At 40.9% G+C, this 22,466-nt stretch overlaps 1 protein-coding gene across 1 annotated transcript in view; it reads left to right on the top strand.

Moving 5' to 3' along the window:
* sh3rf1 (SH3 domain containing ring finger 1) overlaps positions 1-22,466 on the top strand; it is a 43,827-nt gene that overhangs the window by 15,313 nt on the left and 6,048 nt on the right. Inside the window, exons 3-9 of the mRNA XM_005809934.2 lie at positions 9,817-10,092; positions 10,637-10,732; positions 12,805-13,110; positions 16,947-17,057; positions 19,889-20,016; positions 21,104-21,274; positions 22,171-22,451. Coding sequence (XP_005809991.1) covers positions 9,817-10,092; positions 10,637-10,732; positions 12,805-13,110; positions 16,947-17,057; positions 19,889-20,016; positions 21,104-21,274; positions 22,171-22,451 — 1,369 coding nt within the window. The remainder of the gene's footprint in view (positions 1-9,816; positions 10,093-10,636; positions 10,733-12,804; positions 13,111-16,946; positions 17,058-19,888; positions 20,017-21,103; positions 21,275-22,170; positions 22,452-22,466) is intronic.

Here is a 22,466-nt window from a genome sequence, read left to right as displayed (position 1 = left end):
TAAATCATTCAGTGCCAGTCTCCAGCCGATTTCTCAGTGCGTTTCTACTTTATAATTCACATCTCTGTTCTTTCTAGTCAGTCTTTTTGCCTGTACCAAATTAGTCAGGCCTTCTGACCAATTGTGTTTGCCTCTCCGCTGTTTGAAAGGTTCAGAAACTCAAGCCCAGCTTCCTCTCTCTGCCTCATGTTCTTTTCCCCCTTTGATCTCAGACTGTTTCTCCGCTCAGGTCTTTCTGGCTTTCCGTGTTTTGCCTCCTCACACGCTCCGTCTGCCGTGAAATGTGAGCAGGTTCCTGTGAGAGAAACCGGTGAGCCCAGCGTATGAATTGGCACCGAGTTAAAGGGTTCCGTCCTTTCGGATTTCAAGTCAGACCAGCCGACCGGGTGATTTCGAGGCCACCCAGAGCCGGCGTTTACCCCCGCGTCAGAAGGCCGGCCCGCGGATGAAAAGCAGGCCCATAAACAGAAAGGTTAAGCAAAAAATGGGCCAGTTCACGTGCGAGTAGTTTTGTCTAATTGCATTTTCACAGTAGAACCCACACTGATGGCCAGACGCACTAGAGCTTCATGAAAACCACATGCGTGACACCTCTACAATGTGTGCACATGCTCTCCCATAAATCCTTTCCCCTTCCTCTTAAAACGCTTTCCCTCTGCAGCTAATAAAGTGCTGTAAAATGTCCTGATTGTATGTCCATGTGTCGAACGTTTTCATAAAACCTCGCCACCGTCGGTTCATGGAGCTCCTGATTTTTCAGACCTCCTATTCTTGTCTAAGCAGTCAGATTTACACGTGCCCCCCGAGGGGACAGCTGAAGAGTCAAGAACCAGCAGTAAAGCAGACTCCTGGGGTCATAGCGTGGGTACTCTGAAGATGTGCTTTATCGTTTGCATTTAGAGGAGTAGACTGCATTTGTTTTTCTTCATGTAAAATAAGTATCAGGCTAACTGACAGATGCCTTTGCGGCTCGAGCAACATCGATGAACACAGGGAGAGTTTCCAAGACTTTTCAAAGCTTCCTGTTCCTTCTCACATGTGATCCAAGCCTCCATCTGGCGTCCAGACTGCGCTGAGTGTTTTCATGCCTGTGGACTAATGTGTGGGACCTCATTTAAGTATGTAGCGAGGGGAAACAAACAAGCATTGAGTTTTGTCACATAAAGTTTTAGTTTAGTTAGGCCTGAATGTTTTATTGCCTCCTCGACATCTTGGATGTAAATAAAGTCGGTAAACATTCCCACAACATTCGACACCGTATTGCTTGATAAAGGCCGTTTCCCCCCACGTTTTCATGCCAGGCGTTTAAACATTTTTGTTGTAGCTGATCCAGGAATCTAATGTACAAATGCTGCTGTTGCTCGCTGAGATGTTTGACTCTTTAATCTCTTCTGCTCTCCGCCAGTCTGAAGCTGAATTAGGCAATCATTCACATAAAGTTTAAATTTCTCTCTTTTATCGTTCGACCCTAGGATTTCATTTTGTTTCACGTGGATGGTTTTTCAGTCTCTCAAGTCTTGCATTCTGATTTTTGTCACAGTGACACAACAGAGACTTTTAGCTGATCTAAATGTTTTCACGCTGAACAAATTTCCCTGAGAAACGAGGTATTTTTCCTGATACGATAACCCAGTAACGTCACCCTTACAATTCCATACTGAGACACCAATGAGATGTTCAAGAGTCTCCTTTGTAAGATTCACTTCACTGTCAAGAGACCCAAAAATAGGGGAAAATAGCTCCAGCGTGGAGTTTCCATAGAAACCTGCAGATGGAAGTTTTTCTATTGTCTCATGCTGAGGAGTAGACGGCAGCTCTAGATGATGAAGCGCCGTCATTACATTCTACCGTATCGAGGACTCATCCAGCACTTTCCTTTATATTAGTTTGAGAAAGTTTCACATGCCCTACTTGTACTTTTTGTCAACTTTCTTTTGAAACAATGTCTTTTTATGTTTTTGACGCTGCGATATTTTTGTGCTTACGATATATACAGCCATCTTAATTCAGATTGGACGTCTTATCAGAAAACAGCACTGAGAAAGCAATTTATTGTAACCAAAATGTGCTGTTAATACCAATTGTATGCTATGAAACATGTTTGTAAAAAAAAACACAAAAAATACAGCATTAGGAATGCTGAACCTTTCCAGTTATTGTCCCATTAAGACTAGTTTACAATAACTATTATTGATAAAGTTGTGAATAATTGTGAAGTAGAATGAAAATGGTCGCTTTCTTTCTGGCTTGCAGGTGTTCAACCACATTTTTGGGTATACTCTCCGTATACTCCAACTACGTTTTAATGACCAGGGATTGCAAAAGAGAGTAGAGAATCCGTAAACAACAGTTTTGAAACATGTTCTGCACACATTGTGTAGTGGATTTAAGGTTAAATTGTCCACTGGATTTAAGGCTAGACTTTCACTAGGATATTGTAACAAATGATTAAGCCATTCCATTGTAGCCATTTCTGTATGTTTAGGGTCTTTATCCTAAGGTAACCTGTTTGAAATGCTTGCATTACCTTTCGAACAGCTTAAAGCAAGCATAAATCCAAGGTATTTATGGACGTAAATACCCTGGATGCCAAAGACCTGTTCAAGTCTTTGGCGTCCTTGAGCAGGTCATCTTCGAGAATTGCCCTGTATTTTGCTCCATCCATCGTCCCGTCAACACTTTCCAGCTTCCCTGCTGCATGACACTGGCACCACCATGCCTCGATGCAGGAACGATGATTAGCAGTGTTGGTTTCCTTCCACAAAAGGAAGTTGGCAAAAACATTCAGTTTTGGTCTCATTTCTCCTCGTGGTTTTTGTTTCTTGTGGTAACCTCCAAACAGGGCTAACTAATTTTGGTTTTATTGTCTAAAACAATTTTCTCATTTCCACCCCTTTTTAAATGCATTTCTAGTGTAGCATGACATGACTAATATGACAAGAGAATGACTAATACTTGTCCAAACTGTTTATCTCTATATTAAAGTTTCAAACTTGAATCTGATACGAAGGAACATATTCAATACAATTTCCACTATGGTCTGGACTTTCTTTGAAACCATAGGGTTCTTTTAGCATTAATTAAAAAAGACAATATGGTCACTGTCTTGGTAAGGCAAAACCAGTAAGACCAATAAACAGTGAAGCAATTTGGCACCCATTTTGAAAACTGTAAATAATTTTAAAAATGTAGCTTTCCTGCACAGCAAAAATAAGCAATTTAACACCTAAAGGTGTTAATATCTTTTATGGACGTAAATACCTTGGCTGCAGTTGTGTATTTAATTAGTAAACTTTTCAAAGCTTGGGAAACTGTCCCATAACCTAATGATGCTTTTAAACGTCTCCATCCATTATCCCTGACTGGTTTTCTGTGTTCCTCGTTTGTTTCCTAACGCTCTCTGGCAAACCTCTGAGGCCTTCACGGAACAGCGAGATTCATACTGAGATTAAATGACACACAGCTGTACTCTATTTACTAATTAGGTTCCTTCTAAAAGCAGCCAGTTGTACTGAATTTTATTTAAGGACCTCAAGGTAAAGGTTCCTGGACAGTAATGCATAACAAACTTTTCAGATTTAGATTTTAAAGAGTAGAAACTTGGGGTAGGTGATATGGACTTAGAATTTTATTGCGATATTTTGTGGTGCTATTGTGATAATGATAAAAATGATGATGAAAACTATATATTACCACTTTTTTTTTTTAAAAAAGGTTTTGTTAGCTGTAGTGGCCTTTCTTTGATAGTCCAACAGGGAAGAGGGGGAAGTCAAATGTCACCAGGCCGGGAATCAAATCTGCGATTACCACCACGACCACTAAGGCCTCCATATGTGGTCCATGCTTTGCCCCTGTGCCACCACAGCACCCCATATATTACCACTTTTTTATATATTACAACTTAATGGGTGTGACTGCATGGCACAGCAGCACTCAGCACCACAAACACAAGCACTGTGCTTGGAAAAACATTCTCATTTTAGTTAGTCTTCTTTAGGACGCACTGTGAATTAAACTGCATGTAGTAACTGTATTGAACCACATTTTCAAATTTACTCATATTTATTGACGGTTTTGTGGAACAATGAGTGGAGAAAATGGTAAAAATAAAATTTCAGATAATACCTTCACTTTTTTGTTGGATTTTTTTTTAACACCACTAATTGAAATGTATCAAGACAACACAAAATTGTCTTAACAAAAGAATAAATAAAATTCTTGCAAATGATAAACAATACAATAAATGCATCGTTTATTTTGGATGAAAATGCATCGTTTATTTTGGCAGATCCCCTAGTAGAAACGTTGTAATTTTTCGCGCCATTCATCGTTTGGGTTTTCCCTAGAAAAGCTGCTAAGCCTGCTGGTAGAGGCGCAAGGCACTCCACTGCTTTTTTGTGTTAAACTGTACAAGTTACAAAAATTTGATGCTGCACAGGCAAGCATCATAATTTGGCAAAGTTGCAGGGACGGCACAACTGGTGCGCACCTCTTTGTTCCCAGTTCAATGCGTCATCTATAAACCTGGCTTAATTTGTCTTTTCTGTCTCTGTTACTGGTGTACAAAAACCCCTTTTTATAAAAAGGTTTTGTTAGCTGTAGTGGCTTTTATTTGATGGTAGTCCAACAGGAAAGAGGGGGAAGACTTTACTTGCTCCTTATTTGTTCTTTATTTAAAATAAGGAGCAACTTTACTAAGCAAGACTCCTTAGTAAAGTCATGCTAAAGAGCAAGACTTTACTTGCTTCTTACTTTAAATAAGGAGCAAGTAAAGTCTGGTGGCCCGCCAGGCTTATAATACACTGGGGGAAACCCTGGTTTTGACATAAAACGTCACCACAACACGACATGTGAAAGTTTAAAGTGGTAGGTTTCTTTTGCCAGGGATTGCAGGCACTTTCATATAAAAATGTTACGATTTCATCTAAAATTCCCACTGATGCTGGTTGTTGCTCTCATGAGTTTCCTAGCAGCAATGCTGCTGATTGCCTCTCTTTATCTGTTCTTGTATTATAAATGAACAAAGTGCAGTGAAGTAGTGGGAAAAAGCCTGGCCTACAGTGGTCAATAAAAATGCCATTAGGAATCAATTAAACTAATCTATCTGTAATGGAATCAAGCTGAACTTTGTTGTGAATTTTTTTTCCCACTCTTCACTCTCAATGTGTCAGTTCTTGCACTCGGTGCAGCGCTGACGACGACACCCACAACAATCTGCTGCCTGGTTGTAAAAATGCAGATCGCCCTCCAACTCTCTCTCTCTGAATGCCTAACAAGCCTGGATTTGCTTGTAGCAGCACAGTGGCCAGACTAACCCCACCGCTACACACGCACCGTTTTGGCAGCAGTACCTCCGGCTCATTCTCCGAGCCCCCGCTGAGGTTCTGCATGTGCCCATATGGGAGTGGAGTCATGTCTGACACTTGCTGGTTGGGGGTAAAGGTTCCAGTCTGCTGTGGTTGCACACTGCTCCCGGACTGCTGATGGAGCAAAAGTTACCGCATCCTTAGCTGTCAAGATATTCTGTTGTTTAAGTCCAATTCATTTACGTTGCTTACTTTGTGTGGATCAGATCGTTTTATTTGGGTTTTTGAGCACTAAGGAAGGCATATTTTGTCTTTAATATGGCTGTAAAAAAACAAAGGTTGTAAAACGAAGCTGTTTGGATAGACTAAGTGTAGTCCTACGTGTCTGCTTTTTGTTTTAAATGCCTGTTTACTCACTGCTTGTGCTGTACAGCAGCACACATGGATAATTCACTTATAGCCCAGCGCTGTGGAAGAGAACATTATAACAGTAAAATCCCTTTAGCACACAGGTCTAACTGCATTAGCTGCAAAACACCAGCTGATGTCCACAGACTGGGACGGGTTTCTGTTTGAGTTAGAATCAAGGAAGAGAAGTAAACTTATGAAAACAGATTCTCCTTCATCATACATTGTTGAACGATTCTTTAATTGGCCGATGTTTTTAATGTAGCAAAAAAGATTAAATAAAAGTTTTTTTTAATGTCTCAGAGCTAGACACACTGAGGTTTCTCTGGTGTCCAAACCTTTAGTCAATTATGATTGTTCTTTAAGAACTATAATCTAGGAAGACAAAGAAACAAGATTCAGAATATGTTTTGCAGGCTTTTTGTAATGATTGGTCATTATTTGTGCTAGGAGAAGAAGCAAGGAAAATAGTTTATAGCATTGTGAAATAAAGTATTGTAGAGTTTGCATTTTTGGTTAGAGTTTAGCATTTAGCAAAGTTAGCATTTTTTAAACATCCTTTTCTGTTTGTATTCCCTGGGAAAAGTAGATCTTTAACTTTTAGTTTTAGAAATAGCTACCGCTTCGAATCTGTTTAAAAAACAATTAAGGAATTGGTTCATATCACATCAGATCTGTCAGTATTTTGAATGAGTACCTGCTCCTAATCCCACTTGTGTTTCGCCATCTAGGTGGATTCATTTTTTTTAATGACTTCTTATGGTCTTTATAATTGTTTTCTTGTTTTGTATTTATTGACAAAATTTGTGAAGTTTTCATTTTAACCTCGTTTAGCTTTCGTGGTGGAGAAAGCTCAATTGACACGACAACAGTGATGGGTTTTTGTTCCGCAATGTACTATTGTGGCCTGTGGATTGGTTTAACATATTAGTTTTAAAGAAACATAAGCCTCTTGTGGCCTGTACATTGCCTTTTTGTTTTCTTAGGCCAAAGTGGGTTATTGCTGTTGTGGGTAATCGTGTATTATAAATCTTTAAAGAGGTTGTAAGTCACTTGAAGTTGGCTGCGTGTACTCTTGTTAAGTAGCAGCAGTCTTACAGTGGCGTATGATCCTGTAATCACTACGGTAGCCTCTCTGCTCATTTTTCAAACCATCGGCGAAGACGGAGAAATAAAAAATAATCGTCCTGGTGCTGAATTGTTCTGTAGTTGCTCTGTTTTTATTGGAGCATAAAATCGAGGGAGATTCATCACGAGATGCACTCTGTTCGAGTCTCGTCCTGCCTCTAGAGACAGTCTAATAGCAGTAAAAGCTTGAGCTATCTCCATACGCTTGTGTGTTTACGTAATGTGTGTGTTTGAGATGTTTTTAGGACATTCCTGTGATATTGGCTCACTTTTGTGTGTTTTCTCCTCGAGCACAGCCTCCTTTGCTCTGTATCTGCACACTTCTCTATGGAGCCTGATTCTAGAAACAACAACACTGTCTCTGTGTTATTAGCCACCGGATATTAGCCACCCCTCTGAGCTATCTTCCAGCCCCAGTTTTAGCCCGTCTTTCCCCCCTCACTAACTCGTTCATCCAGGGCCCCCTACAGACAGTCTCCTGATTCCCCCCTCCTCCTCTCTCCCTGTTACTCTCACTGCATCTAGCCAAGTGAAACATGGAAATTTAGCTCTGCTGACAACACCTCTTTTATGACTCCAGACAGCAGGACCTAAACTCAGTTTAGAAATGGGCAGTAAAGGTCTGAGAATAGCACAAAGTGCCAATAAATATGTTGACTACAAAGCTTGAGTAAGAAATAATAAAAAGACAAAACAATTGCACTTTTAACCGGCTAATTCAAACTGTTATGTTTGTAAGTAGATTATTTGTTGGCTGCAGTCACAGAAATAAATTGCATAACACGGCTGACTTTGGACACAGGCTTTATTGCGCCTCGTTGTACGCACAAGCGATTACAAATGTCGCCGTTTCATGAGAACAAGCATTTCATATTTACCATGTAATTGGATTTAACCTGAACCCGTACTGTCATTTGAAACAAAAATGTCAAAGCTTTCACTTTCAAAAGCCTTGTTTTCGACCTCTGAAAAAGCAGAGAGGCCCAGCTCCAGCGCAGTGTCCAAGGGGCCACAGCGCACCCCTGGTCTCCCCGTGGTCTCCACAGGCCAGAGCGGCGGCAGAGCCGCAGTGTGATTGGCTCTGTGCTTCAGACTGTGTGATTCTCTGCAGCAGGGTAATGTCACCCTGGTTCACCATCACAGCTCATTCTGTACTTTTATTCTCCTCTGAGCCTTTAAACGGTTCATTAGTCTTTAACAAGACTGCAGAGCCCACTCCAAACTCCGCGTTAACCCCTCCGTGTCTGGCTCCGTCTCGGACTTTCAATGCGCACTTTGGGTCTCTTTCTGTCGTCCAACGGTAATTTTTCAATTTTGGCTTTGGAGTTCAGATCAAATCGACTGAAGGTGTTTGGGATTCCGATCACTGCGGACTGTGACCAACAGCAGGGAGGTCGGTAGTGTGGGGGGTTGTTTTGGACCGAAGCCTTTCTCATGGACTCTCTCACTGAATAGAGAACATTGATGCTTCACTATCCTCACTAGCGTTCCCTCTTTCCCTGGGTTGTCATTCCCTGAATGAGCCTTTCAGGACCGCAGGCTTGCAGGCCTGGATACAAAACCTTCCTCTGCTTATTAAAACGCACAGAGCTCTGCGTACTTTCAAGCCCCCAGTCAGAAGTTACAGAATCAGCCAAGCTCATACTGTAGCAGAGACGCTCTGATTAGTTACTTCAGCCTTTAGGAGAGCGGATGTATCCATGTGTTAGCTGCCCGAGTTTCACACATTTGTGTAGATTATGTTAATATTATTCAAACGTAAACAGATCAAACTTAAACCAGACAGACTCATAATCATCTATCACTTGAAAACAATACAGCCCCATTTTCACCTTTTAAATGAAGGGTGTAATTGAATCTTTTTCCTTTTGGTGGTGACTGAACTCAAGCCTAGATTTATTTATTTCCAATTCAAACATGTTATCGGGGTCTTTCTGATTGTGCAGGCTTTTTATTTGTACATACATACATAAATAATAAGGGCTTCGCTTCATTTTCTGTAAAAAATATTACAGATAAATGTAGAAAAATAATCAAATGAAAAAATAAATCTTTTTTTCAGGGGTTTCCCGATTCAACTTTTTCACTTTCAGTGCAATATCGTTATTGACCCGATATGACAGTAGCATGAATCATACATACTTTTATTGCTTATTTTGCAGTGTGGGATGCTTAATCAAGTGAAATTACTCAGAGAACAATAGTGAACAACAAAATGTGTTGGAACAACTGACCCATTTATTATTAACCAATGGGTCTCTGTGCAAAATGCAAAGCGCTGCTGGATAGAAGTGCTGCTGCAGACTGAATGCTGGAGCAGAGTGCATCCATCTGTGTGCGTATAAGAAGTTTTCTGACCAATGTAATCCGATACCTGGTTTTTGACTCTCCGACTGATTTCCGATACCAGTATCGGATCATACACATAAGACATAAGAACAGCACTGAAAATGTCTTATAGACCTTGATGTCATGTGTGAGCTAGAAAGTAGGTTTCAACTAATACTTTAAAAAAAAAAACAAGATTTAAATGAGTATTGAGTTTTAATGTAAGTGACATTGCTAATGCTGCAATCTTCATGTATTCCATGGTAAAACTGGACATTTCTGAAAAGTTGTCTGTGCTCGTTCTGTAACGGGCTGAGGTTAAAATCTCAGCCAGATGAAACTGAGCAACTTATTTCTCTGGTCAGTCTTCCTGTTATCTGTGAAGACTTGCTCTTGCTCGCTCTCTTGTAGCTTAAGTAAACTGCAGTCATGTCTCCATTTAGTGGAACATATAGCTGCCGTTAAATTGCTCACATGTCTGAGCTTCCTCTAGCCATATAAACCCCCTCACAGATGCCGACAGTCATTAACTTTGACAATTCATTACTCTGTAACTGCACTGACTTAGTAGCACTAAATGTTCTGAAAAAATCTGATTCTACAATCAAGCTAAAAATTGATTCGCCAAATCTCTTTGCCGTTTCAGGGAATGCCCCAGCTTCCCTGTGCCAAGGCGCTGTACAACTATGACGGCAAGGAACCGGGAGACCTCAAATTCAGCAAGGGCGACATCATCATCCTGCGCCGACAAGTGGATGAAAACTGGTACCACGGTGAGATGGGCGGAGTCCACGGCTTCTTCCCCACTAACTTCGTCCAGGTCATCAAGCCTCTGCCGCAGCCGCCGCCTCAGTGCAAAGCTCTGTACGACTTCGAGCTGAAAGACAAAGAGGCCGACAAGGACTGCCTGCCCTTCTGTAAGGTGAGAACGCCGCAGACGTTCAGCAGACGTTCTCCTGCCACATAGCCAGCGCAGTAAAACCAAAATACCTCTCATTACAGTGACGCTTCTGCCTTGTAGGCCTTCATTTTCTGGAGTTATGTGCGTGTCAGAACGTCCGGCTTTTTAAATGAAACACCCACAGCAACGGTTTGGATTTTAAGCCGGGCCTCTTGATGAGCAGCTGTAATTAGGCTGGAGAGAATGAATGGCGTATAGAGCGAGGCATCGCTTAACTACAGTAATTAAGCTGCTTTGTTTATTCAGCTGCTGGGTCATAAGTTGATTGTTTTGGATTCTGTCATCAATTTATATGCCACACGAACAACACCAGAAACGAGCTCGGCAAGTATCTCATCTGATGGGCTGTTTTTAGTCCCAGGGTATGTTCTGTTTCACAAACCCCAAAAACTCTTCTCCTCCTCATTATTTCTGCTCTGAAGTTCACTCCCTAAGGTTGAGCAATGCTCTGCGTTAGATACCAACCCTTATTTACATTTTTTCCCTCTCTGTTGTGTTATTCTAGGATGATATCCTGACCGTGATCCGCAGAGTTGATGAAAACTGGGCCGAGGGAATGCTGGGAGATAAAATTGGAATTTTCCCCATCTCATACGTGGAGGTAAGGGTGTAACTTCACTCTTGTGATGAAACTGCCTCACATCACAGTCAGATGTCTGGGACTTTGATCATGGTCTAATTTTATTCTTTTTTTTGTTATTTCTTTAAATCTACTTAAGTTTATGAAACACAAGTGTTTTCTGCGTAAGGATCTTTTACTCTTAGAAACGGTCAGTGTCTCGCCTTGTCAGGGTCATTTCTTTTAACCTCTATGGGAATTTGTTGCTTTGTACTTCACTACTGCGTATGATTTTTTCCCTTTGTATTTTTAATTATGGTGGTAACTAGTCAACGAAAGGTTCAAACCTCGTGTAAATCTATTTAAATGCATTTTACCCATGGATGCATCAATATGAAAATGTATTATTGGTGTTATGGCCAATTGGTGATATTTACTGACATTTTATGTATCGTATATCATCACTTTCCTAAAATAATGGTCCAAAGGTAATTTTTTAACAAAGGTTTTTTGTGTGTGTCTAATTCATCTTTTATTTTTTATTTATTTATTTATTTTTTTCAATTTTTTTCTCTGAAGAGTTTTTGCGGCGCTAGTGGCTCGTATTTTTTAGACAGTAGGCAGACAGGAAGGAGGGTGAGGAGAGGGGGGAAGACATGCGGTGAAGGTCGTCGGGACCGGGAGTCGAACCCACGACGTCCGCGTCGAGGACTAAGGCCTCCAAACGTGGGGCGTGCTAACCCCCTGCGCCACCACAGCACGCCCCGCTAATTCATCTTTTGACAAAAAATGACTTAAGCTATTATTTTACGAAGGTGACGATATATATTTCACTACCTTTTCGACACTTTGAAAAAACCACCACACCGCTGACTTCACCGCTCATTCTCTGCATTAAACTCCCCATAATCCTTTGCTACTTCACTCACTGTCACATGACCAAACAAATACCACATTAAACAACCCTTTGGAAATAAACTTCAACAGATTGGAAACAAATATCAGCTGTTAATGTTGGTCCAGTTTCATTTATCGGACCAATACTGACATGTTAAAAAATGACTAATATCGGCTGATACTGATGTTGGTGCCGATAACACCATGCATCTTTATATTAATCTCCCTTAATGTCGTGTTTCTCCCTGTTTCCGTCATTTGTTGGTCAGATTCCTCTTCAACTATACATGGTCGGTGCTAAACATGGTACGCAGCTTTATTTGTTTATTTTAGTATGAAATGACCAAAACTATAAAGGCAGAAAATGCTGGTGCTTTGGTTTACTGGCCAGAAGCGATCTTGTCTATATATTCAGGAAAAATAAATACAAGCAAAATATGTTTAAAGTTATTTTAGCCTGGGAGTATTTTACAATATAAATCCCCTCTTCCTCTGGTTTAACTGTCATTGTATTCATTGCTAATATTGAGAGGGACAGAATTGAGAATGGCTCATTCTGTATATTTTTAAATAATGAAAGTTCAGGGTGAATAAGGAATATTTAGGTCATTGCGTTTTTCCTTTCCTCTGAGCCATGTTTTCTCTGTTTTCATCTGAAGTTGATTTATTGTATGATTTGGTACTTGTCTGCCTTTCAGCGATTAACCCAGACAGACTCACCACCGGATTGCTCTGAAACATTTAGGCTTTTAAGTAAAAAGAGCTGCTTGGGGCAAGAGATGATGGCAAGTTCACGCACCCTGTGATTAACCAAAACTGCTGCTTGGATTTTTACCTTCGTCTTTCACTCGCACGTTACATTGCCTAAAGAGTCTCAAAACCTGCAGTTAAGCAGCTGGCTAAGACCAATAAGCTTCCTTAAAATAAAGTTGGTCCTGCTTGTAGAAGCAGCAGTATTTCTGGTAATATGTTGATGAAGTAGACATTCAGACACTGTTAAGATGAAGGTCATTAATGCTTCATCAGAGATCCAACGTTTTCTGCACATTCACAGTTTCGGTAAATCTTTGACCTGCCAACTATGGCGTTACTTTAAGAGCTAAAATGTAAGAAAATATAGGCCAATCAGCTGCAGGGTAGGGTCAGATTTCAAAACAATTTTCGTCTGTTAGTGATTTTCTCTTTGTTGCCGCCCCCTGCCTCTCATTCTCCCATAGTTCAACTCTGCAGCCCGCCAGCTCATAGAGTTGGACAAGCCATCCGACTCCAGTGGAGAGTCCATTGAAGGGGCCTCCCTGGGACCCCAGAGCAACGGCGCCCAGCGGCCAGGGGAGAAGAAGAACACCAAGAAACGACATTCCTTCACTTCTCTTACCATGTCCCACAAACCCATGCTCGCTCCTCCGCCACAGCGCCACTCCATGGAGATCAGCGGCCCGGTCCTCATCAGCTCCAGCAACCCCACCGCAGCCGCCCGGATCGGAGAGATCAGCGGGGGGCTTTCCTGCAGCGCACCTTCACAGGTAGGATGGTCAGCTGGGAGATGCATGGAGGAGGGTTTTTTTTCTGGATGTTGTTCGTTTCTGACTTGTTAGTTTGGGCAGTGAGTTCTCGTCTTCACAATTCTGTTAAAGGGGCAGTGTTATATAAAAATGTAAAAATGACTTTACATTATGTTAAGATATTATTACCTCATCAAAAACACACCTGGAGTGTTGCCTTGCTTCTTTCATTCATGTTTGAGAAATCCTTAAATCTCCTGTGGCAACTATTCAGCTGTGAAAAACGGCTGGGGCGAACTGAGAGCTGCCTTCGGTGCAAAACTCCTCCTCAGAGCTGCAGTCTCCAAGCTTCTGCCTCGCAGTGCATCCCTTTCTCCATAACTCCCCCACTCAGCTCATTCAAACTAGCCAGCAGCAATTAGCAAACACCTGGTGGAACTGCGCATCTGCTGAGCTCATTATAGGAGCTACTGCTCAGTGCAACCCTGGTTAAATCAATGTTAAAGGGTTAATAGAGGAGCCATGTTGTGATGACTTCCTGGGAGTGGAGTTTTAGAAAGAGCAGGAGTTTCTTAAAAAGACAGAGGCCCAATTTCAAGATGTTAACCTATAAAGCCGAATTTCCTACACGTAATATTTGTATAACAATTAAAGTTAACATAGTTACTGGATTGTGCCATAAAATGCCTGGAAAATACATAATACCACCTCTTTAATTTTGTTACTTTTTTTTATTTTTTATCGGAGCATTTAGACAAAATAAAGTAGCGCCTGGCTTCAGTTTGTTGGCATCCTGTGGGTGTGGTGCGTGTGTCAGTCGGTTTTGGCTCCAACCACTAATCAGCTCCGTCTAAAGCCAGTTCCCAACTAGTCAGCGTTTGAGATGCACCATCAGCCTTTAATGACAAGCCGAAACCCAAGACCAGTCAATTACTTGAACAGTCACCTGTTGAAGCATTTATCATCCGGCTAGCATAGCAATCTATTTCTGTTTCCATGCAAAATATAAGTTTAAAAAAAAAAGTGCAACTACTGCAAAGTACTACAGGGATGTACTCGTTTAATCGGTTTCTTCAGTTTTTATCTTCAAACTGAAAAAAAATATCTGAGTAATTTAATGTAGGTGATGATAAATGAGCACTTTTGTTTTGGTTCAGCAGGGCGTAATGCATGTACTGTCTACTGGTGAGCTGACAGGAGAGACATGAATTCAGATCATAAGTTTTGTTTGTGTATGTCTTATTTAGGTGTTTTTATCATTCTTTAATTGGCCAGTGATACATATAGTTGGGACTTTAATGTATCTAACATTTGAGTGGAGTGTTGTTAATGTAATAATTATCAGATAAAAAGTAAAATGTTTTGATTATTTGAGGAAAATAATTTGCTTTAATCAAATAACTAAAAAGCCAGGAAATTCTCACAAAATACAAAACTCTTTTTTTATTTACAATTTTAATCTGGTTAAAACTGATGATCTGAACAAATGGCCTTTATATAGGATCCAGCATTCAAGCATTTATGCAAGACTCGCGACTTAGCTGCTCTTATTTTCCCAACTTTATTTTTCCAGAAAGCACCACTTTTATCCTTTGAACATGAAGACAAACGTCCCTTTCTCTCTTTGTACTGAGCAAACTATTATTGATTTTAGGAACTTAAAGTCATCCATATGCGTCTTGACTCATCCACAGAAATGACTCCAGCTTAGCCCTCAAGGTTTCCACACCAATCCTGACATGAGAGAAGCTCAAAGCTGCGCTGTGGTTTCTACTTGTTGGAAGTTGAGTCTTGATTTGATGCTTTAAAGCCAGAAAAGCAGATGTGTAGAGATAAACAAAACAATTACTTTGATGTCGCTTTAAACTGCCCAAGTGGCCGAGCAAAAAGAGCCCGAGACCTTTTTGAGAATAGACCTCCGTTAATATGCGGCATGAATTTATCATTTGTTTTTCCAGACAGAATCTCACTAGCGTTGTCACCGCTTTGAGTATTTTCTCTTACAGCATTATTTATATTCAACAATGACTGGCATTAAAAAAATAACACGGGTTTGGTTTGTGAATAATTTGAAACACAGACGACGACTCTCTTGCCGCACGAATGTCCTACTTTCATCAACTTTGAGTTTTCAGTTAACTCTTTTTTTATTACTGTCTGTGTTTTTGGGTACATGTTTCTCTGGAACATATTCGCTTTGATGCATTTAGACTTTCTGCAAATATCTGCACTAAAACCTCCTGTTAACTTTTACCGTTAAATGTTCCTGAGTTTTCTGTGAGACGAACTCAGTGCTCCTCTACAGCAAAGCCTCTCCTGAGGATCTTTTTCTGAGCATGTTGTTGTTTCTGTAGAGATGCACCAATCGATCATCCAACTATCCCTTGTTTGCCTCTGATTAGTGATCGGTGGGCCTATTATAAAACAGAAATAAAAAAAAATCTGTTTCATCTTTCATTTAGTGCATAAAAACTAGAATCTGCATGGTTGTGTCCGTTAAATTTGAGGCACTCAATTTTGAGTTCAATAAAAATTTGTGATGCATGGATGTGAAAATTTGGGCCAATAAAACACCTTGAAAAAAATAACCACACTGCTGATTCACCTTTGCTTCTCTGCTTCAGTTAAACTCCCCACAATCCTTTGCTGCAAAACTATCACTGTCAAATGACTAAACAAATATCACATGACCAAGCTCTTCCCCTAACTTTCCAGAAACAAACGGCAACAAGCTGGAAAAAAAATATCGGTTGTTAAAATCAGCTTAGTTTTATTCATCGGACCATTGACTAATATCAACCGATACCGATGTTCATGCCGATTTATCGTGCACCCTTAATCAAAATCTGATCTAATCTAATAACTTCTTTTTTGCTTTGATTTGAAGCTACTATCCATACCTGCAATGCATTTGTTTTCCTTAAAACAACAAATTAGATCTGGTCAAAATGGTAATCAGCAGGCCAAATTTCAAAGATAATCATAACTCCGTATTGGCCTGGAGAAGAATGATTGGGGCATTTCTAATTCATTATGTATGAGAGTTTCAGCCGTAAAGGCTTTTCTAGAGAACCTGCTTGCGGCTGTAAAGCGATCTTCCCCACTGACAACACAACAGCACACGACTGTTCTGCCTGTGCATGCCCAGTCTCTTTACCTTCGCATGCATTTGTCGTCTTTCCACCAAAAAATAAACAAAACGAAAAAAGAAAATAAAGCTAAGCCCAAGATTCCCAGAAGATTCTAGAAATTTCCATTTTCTAGAAGCCATCATCTAACGAGCTGCTTCTCCGAGGCGCCTGTGAGCGCACGGTTGCGTCCCGCTCCCAGAGAGGCTCACCTTTAGGAGGCGGATCTGTCTGGATCAGCCAGCCGTGGAGAGTCACCGAGCTACAGGGGCATATTGTGTGTCCCAACAGTGTTGCCTTGTTACCAGGACACCACAGTGACTCGGGTGGATTACCGACCGGGAAGGCCCCCCCTCCTCTGCCCGCTGATAACATGCCCAATGAAACACCCTCGTGTGTGATCACCTGACTCCTTTTGAGCAATCGGGCCGCGAGGCGAGCGTCGTGGTCAAAGCTTGGACACAAAGCCACATGTGTTCTGTGTTGCTCAGTGGGTCATTTACACAATGTGACAGGAGAGGGATTTTTTTTTTCTTTTAATGAAATCCTGGCAAACTCTGTAACTCTTCAAGTAATGAGACTGCGTTAATGGTCAGAGTGTAATTGTATTGTATGTCTAATTAATCAGTTAATTGGTTACAATAATTGTGTTCACTGGAGGGTGTTCGGTTTCTTATTGGATGAGAGGCGAGTGTATTAAATAGTCAACATTTCTCTTTGCTTTGACAGGTACATATTTGCACAACGGGACTAATAGTGACCCCACCCCCTAGCAGTCCGGTTACCACAGCAACGGTCTTCACATTTCCTTCAGAGACGAGCTACACCTCCATCGCTTTGGTAGGTCGAACATGGACGAGCTGTTAAAGCTTTACAAGCTTTAACAGCTCGTTCAATAGATTCCCACTTTGGAAGTTTTATAACCGTTTATGGGTCATTAAAAAAAATTTGTTCATGTCACTTAGACATTTTCACATTTTGTCACATTACAACCAGAAAGCCGAAGTATTTTAGTGGGATTTTATTTAACAGATCAACAGAGAAAGTAGTGCATGATTCCAGGTTTGCAATTAAAAGTCTAAGGTTAAGGCTGGGCGACAAATCAGTTTTATCCATGGATCAAATTTTCTGTTTTTGAAGATTAAATTTTTGGAAAATCTGGATTTTATTTTATTTTTTTCACCAATGCACTTTCTGGGTTTCCAGAGTGAGGAACTAACATCTTGTTTGACAAAAGTTTTTTACAGCTTCTGTTTACTTTGACTTTGAATTCAGGTGAACTCACAAAACAAATTAATGCCAGATATTTTCTGTCTTTAGATTTTTTTTTTTTAAATGGGGGGAAAAAAAAATCTATTTAAAATCAGAAATTGAATTTGACATAAAAGAATTAGAGATTTTATTTAAGCCACATCGCCCAGCCCTGTCTAAGGTGCAATTTGATGTCCGAAAATAAAATCAAATGCAACCAATTGCCCTCTCTTTCATCTCATCAGTAAATGACGATGAACCGTTTCTAATTGATTCCAGTTTAAATGCAGCTGTCCTGTAAAGGTCTCAGAGCATGACACAAAAAATACCAACCAACCAAGACAAGGTCGTCAGAATGACAGACAGGGTCAGGAGATTATTCACTGGAGAAGCAGCAGAGTCTCATGTTCACTTTGGGGAAGAGCAGCATGAGAAAATAGTTAAAACCCCGATTTCAAATCTGTGGAAGAAACTTGTTGGTGGCAGCATGGTGATGTGGGAATGCTTTTTTTTTTTTGCGTAGACCCAGTAAGGTTGACCAGAGTTTATGTTGGGGCTATATGCAGGGGAAATCCTGTAAGACTACCTGAGTGCAAAGGAACGGAGACTTGGTTGGATTGACGGGTGACATGGACTTAGAATTTTATTGCAACATTTTGTGGTACTATTGTGATAATGATAAAAATGATTATTACAACTATTACATTTTTAGATCTCTTGGTTACTGTGACTGCATGTCACAGGATTCATAGTGGCAAAAACACAAATCCTGTTCTTGAAAAACAATCCCATGTTTTGTCTGTTATTATGCAATGGTCTACATGTCTACCTTATTACAAATGTTAATGGTAATCCTGTGATGTAGAGACCTAAGTTACTGTAAGTGATACTTTCTTGAGAATCAATAAAGTTAAAATTACAAAAAAAGAAAAACAATCCCATTTGAAATAGGCTTCTTCACTTAAAGTGTAACTTATATCACTAAACTGCGCACAATAATCTTTTTTTTTTTTTCATTTAATATAGTTATTACATTTCTTGATGCTGTCGTGGAATACCTCTGGTCTCGTGGAGCTAATATAAAAATATAAAAAAGAGGAACGGGCAAAAATATCAGTCTGCAAAGGTGAACGAGACACAACCCTTAAAAGTCTTAGGTTGAATTGAGTTTAGTCAGGACTGTGGATATGAACACACACCACACTTTGTTACATTTTGCTAAAAAATAAACAAATATTGAAAACCATGTAAGTTTTTTTTTCCCACTTTACAATTATGATCTACTTTGTGTTGGTCTGTCACATAAAGCATATTAGACTTTGGGGTTGGAATGTAACAAAAAGCCAAAGGTTAATGGGTGTGAATACTTTACAAGGCACTGTAGATGGTTGAGCGTGTAAAAATGTCCATAAAAATGTGCTTTTCAAAAAATCCATCTTTCCTAGAGATTTTTTGACAGTCCACAAAGCCTTAAAAGTTTCATTAAAACATCCTGCAGGCCGCTGAAAACAGCACGCACACTTCCTGTCTTTCCGTGCGTCTGCTCTGGTATGCAGAGTTATTGAATGAGCTGGAATGTTGTACACAAAAGGTTGAGCTCTCCGCGTCACTTGGGAAACCTACATGATGTTTTTGTACACATGATTTCTCCAGCCTGCAGGCAACCTAATTACCTCAGCTCAAGCGTTGGCAGCGAACCGTGGAGCAGATCGACGCTGGCGTGCACACGTAGGCTCGCACACACCGCAGGGCTGTCTGAGCGCCACTCTCCTCCCCCAGCCTGTCATGGAAGCTATTACTCTGCTGCTCGCTGCTGCCAGTGTTCGACTCGGGGAACTTCTGAGTAGAAGAGCATCATTTCAGCTCACTTATTTTGGGGGTTTTAAGTATTTGTTTTTATTCCGTTTGCGGGGATTTCATGTTTTCCTCGCAGTGTTTTAAACGTTCGCAGTCGAAGATCTTCTGAAAAGCGTGAGTCCACTCGTGGGTTGGTTCTGGTGGTTGCTCTAAAGTGTGCTGACAGACATGTTTCTCATTTCATATGGTCTCAATTAAACACTGCAGTGGATTTAAGATCTAGCCATGTGGTATCCTAGCAGTAAGAAAACAAGCAGAACAGGAGATTCTCCTTTCCAAGAGAAAGTCAGGGATAAGAGCGCGTGTCTGCCAGACCGTGCTCCCTTGGTGTGGGCAAACCCAAGGGAGCAACCCAAGTGACCAATCGTCTTTCAATCTCCTTCTCTCATTGTTGCTAATAAACAAACTGGTTTCCCCGCCTATGTAACTTTGTTATTGAGGTTTGTATTACTTCTTGCTTTTGAGTTTGTGCGTCATAACAAGAGGAGATAAGTAATGAATTGTTGTGAAATTGTAATTGAACACTGGTCCCATCTAACTCTCTCTCTCTCTCTCTCTCACAGGATGCTCTTCCGCCGCCGCCTCCTCCTCCTCCTCAGTCCCCGGTAAGCGGAGCAGCGTATTCCCTCGCTGCTGGACAGAGACCCTCCCCCAGCATAAGTGACCAATGTGGCAGACAAAGACCTACAGTGTAAGTAAAACAGGAAAACAAAAACTCCCCACACAGATTTTTTTAAGGTCTCCATAAACATGCTGCAGATTGTCACTGCTGGTTGGTGCTGCCGTGGTTCAGACTGAATGCACTGTCCTGGTTGGTGGAGGGGAAATCTTTGTGTGACCACCCTCCTCTCAGCTGTCGGTGTGGCCCTGCAGACGGAGCTTGTGTGCCGGTGAAAAGGTCAAAACCTGTCACTGAAGGTTTCCAGGGTCCCTTAGGGAGATCCTTTCTCTTACCTCTGACTTTTGACCCGCTCACCTTTACCCTCATTACTCTCCCGAGTCAACCCACACACTTGATGAGTGTTTGCTCTTCTCATGCCGGCTTCTCCTGTGGTCATCTGGATCTCCCAGTGCATAAATGTTGGTCGATGGGCATTTATGTATTTATATACCTTTAACTTTTTCACATTGTTGTCCCACTACCACTTCAAATTTTAGTGTAAGGTTTAGGTTAGAATTTTGTCTAACACATAGTATGCCTTATAGATTTTTATTTTTATTTTCTTTCACTTCCTCCACATTTATACACTCTTTTGTGTTGATCTATCATATAGTGAGCATCCCTAGAAAGTCTTATATCCATGTATATAAAAATAAGGCCACTACTAATGTACCTTTGCTATCTAGCTAGCGAGCTTTATTGCCTTTACTATGGATAAGGGCAAATTTCTCACCAGTTGGCAGGTCGACGTTTTGTGGAGATGCAGGTTTGAGTTGGTGAAACCTGCAGAAACCCTGATATAAAAACCCAATAAAATACAATAAATTATTTCATGTTGTACATACTTTGTAAAGCTCTGCCCTGACCGCTGTTACAGCCCCGTTCTTGTGCTCCTGTAAGCGGACGACCTGCAGCTTGTTTATCCTTTTCGTGCTGACTTTCTTCTGGGTCAGAGAGCGAAGTCTGTGCTGGAGGAGCTCGGCAGAGGTGTGGACAGCTGTCCAGCTGGGCTGTCAGGGAATCAAACGCACACAAACTTGCTTTTATTTCTGAGCGGTGTTGGGATTTCATCGGCGTGGTTTTGAAAGCTGCGTTATCTGTTTGTTGTTTGATCCAGCTATGTGGCCATGTTCCCATACACCCCCCGTAAGGAAGATGAGCTGGAGCTGAGGAAAGGAGAGATGTTTTTAGTGCTGGAACGCTGTCAGGACGGCTGGTTCAAGGGCACCTCGATGCACACTGGAAAGATTGGAGTCTTCCCTGGAAACTACATGAGCCCAGTCAGCAGGTTAGTCGCTGGGTCGGTGTCAGCTGCACACTCATGCTTAGTTTTACAGCAGCATATCTGCACAGTCATTCCTTAATATGAACTCCTATTTTATTTAGAGGTTATTTATTTGATGCTTTTGTGAACTATATTGATACATTTGCTGTGGAAGTTCCTGAACCATAGACCCATCCCTTGTTTAAAAAAATTCCCATAAAAATGAGCAGTTGAGTGGTTTGCAAATTCCTCTTTAGAAATGTGTAACTAGTTTATTTCCTTGAGTGTAAAATGTAAAACCTGTGATATGCTTTGAGTAGAAATCCAATTCAGTTAGCTTTTAGTTCATCTTTTTAGAGCAGTAGAGCAAAGAGACTTATGAGAGCCAGTTTATTCATTTATTTAACACGAGGTGTTTGCACATCCTTAAGAAGTATTACATTTATTTATCTAAAATTAAAACCTTTAAATCTCTTACATTTGTCAGAAAATATGCAAGCTGGCTTTAAATACGTTAATCACAAGTCTTACATTTTGTTGTGGTAGGACTATTAAATCTCGTTTATTCTTTGTACCATAGTTTATTTTTCTTGTGGGTCTTCTCTACCAGCCAAAAGTTTGAGTCATCTTCATTATGTTCTTCTACTTGAGGCTACCACTAACTAGCTGCTAATAAACCCTTACTAGCCAGCTAGCTTTATGCATCTACAATGGGTAAGCGAAAATCATTGCCAATTGGTTTGCCACTACTACTACAAAAGATTTGCCATTTTCCTTTGTGCATTTCTGTCATAATACAGGTCTGAAATTTTATTCATAATGGTCTTGAAAAGGTCTTATATTTGAGTTGGTGAAACCTACAGAAATCCTATAATTATCTCCCTGTTTTCACCATTTTCTTTTACATTCTCCCCCATCAGAACGGCATCTGGAAGCACCCAACCCAAAGTACCCATGAGTCTGTGCACTCAGGCTGGCAGAGGAGTCACCATCGTCAGTCCTTCCTCTGCTCCCCTTGGGGCTATTGTTCCTGGGCCTGATTTCAACAAACCCCTCCCTGCGTGCTCCACAGCTGTGTCTGCCTGCTCCCCACCTGCAGCTGTAACATCAGCCCAGACGGCCACAGGCCAGCAGCCAAAGGTTCCCCTGCACGTCAACTCGCAGATGACTGTGAATCAGGCTCGCAACGCTGTCAGAACAGGTAAAGCGCACAGAT

Source organism: Xiphophorus maculatus, chromosome 9 (genome assembly GCF_002775205.1).
Source record: "Xiphophorus maculatus strain JP 163 A chromosome 9, X_maculatus-5.0-male, whole genome shotgun sequence".
NCBI classification, from domain to species: Eukaryota; Metazoa; Chordata; class Actinopteri; order Cyprinodontiformes; family Poeciliidae; genus Xiphophorus; species Xiphophorus maculatus.
The sequence above is the reverse complement of the archived record's forward strand: the minus strand, read 5'-3'. Positions and strand labels throughout refer to the sequence as shown.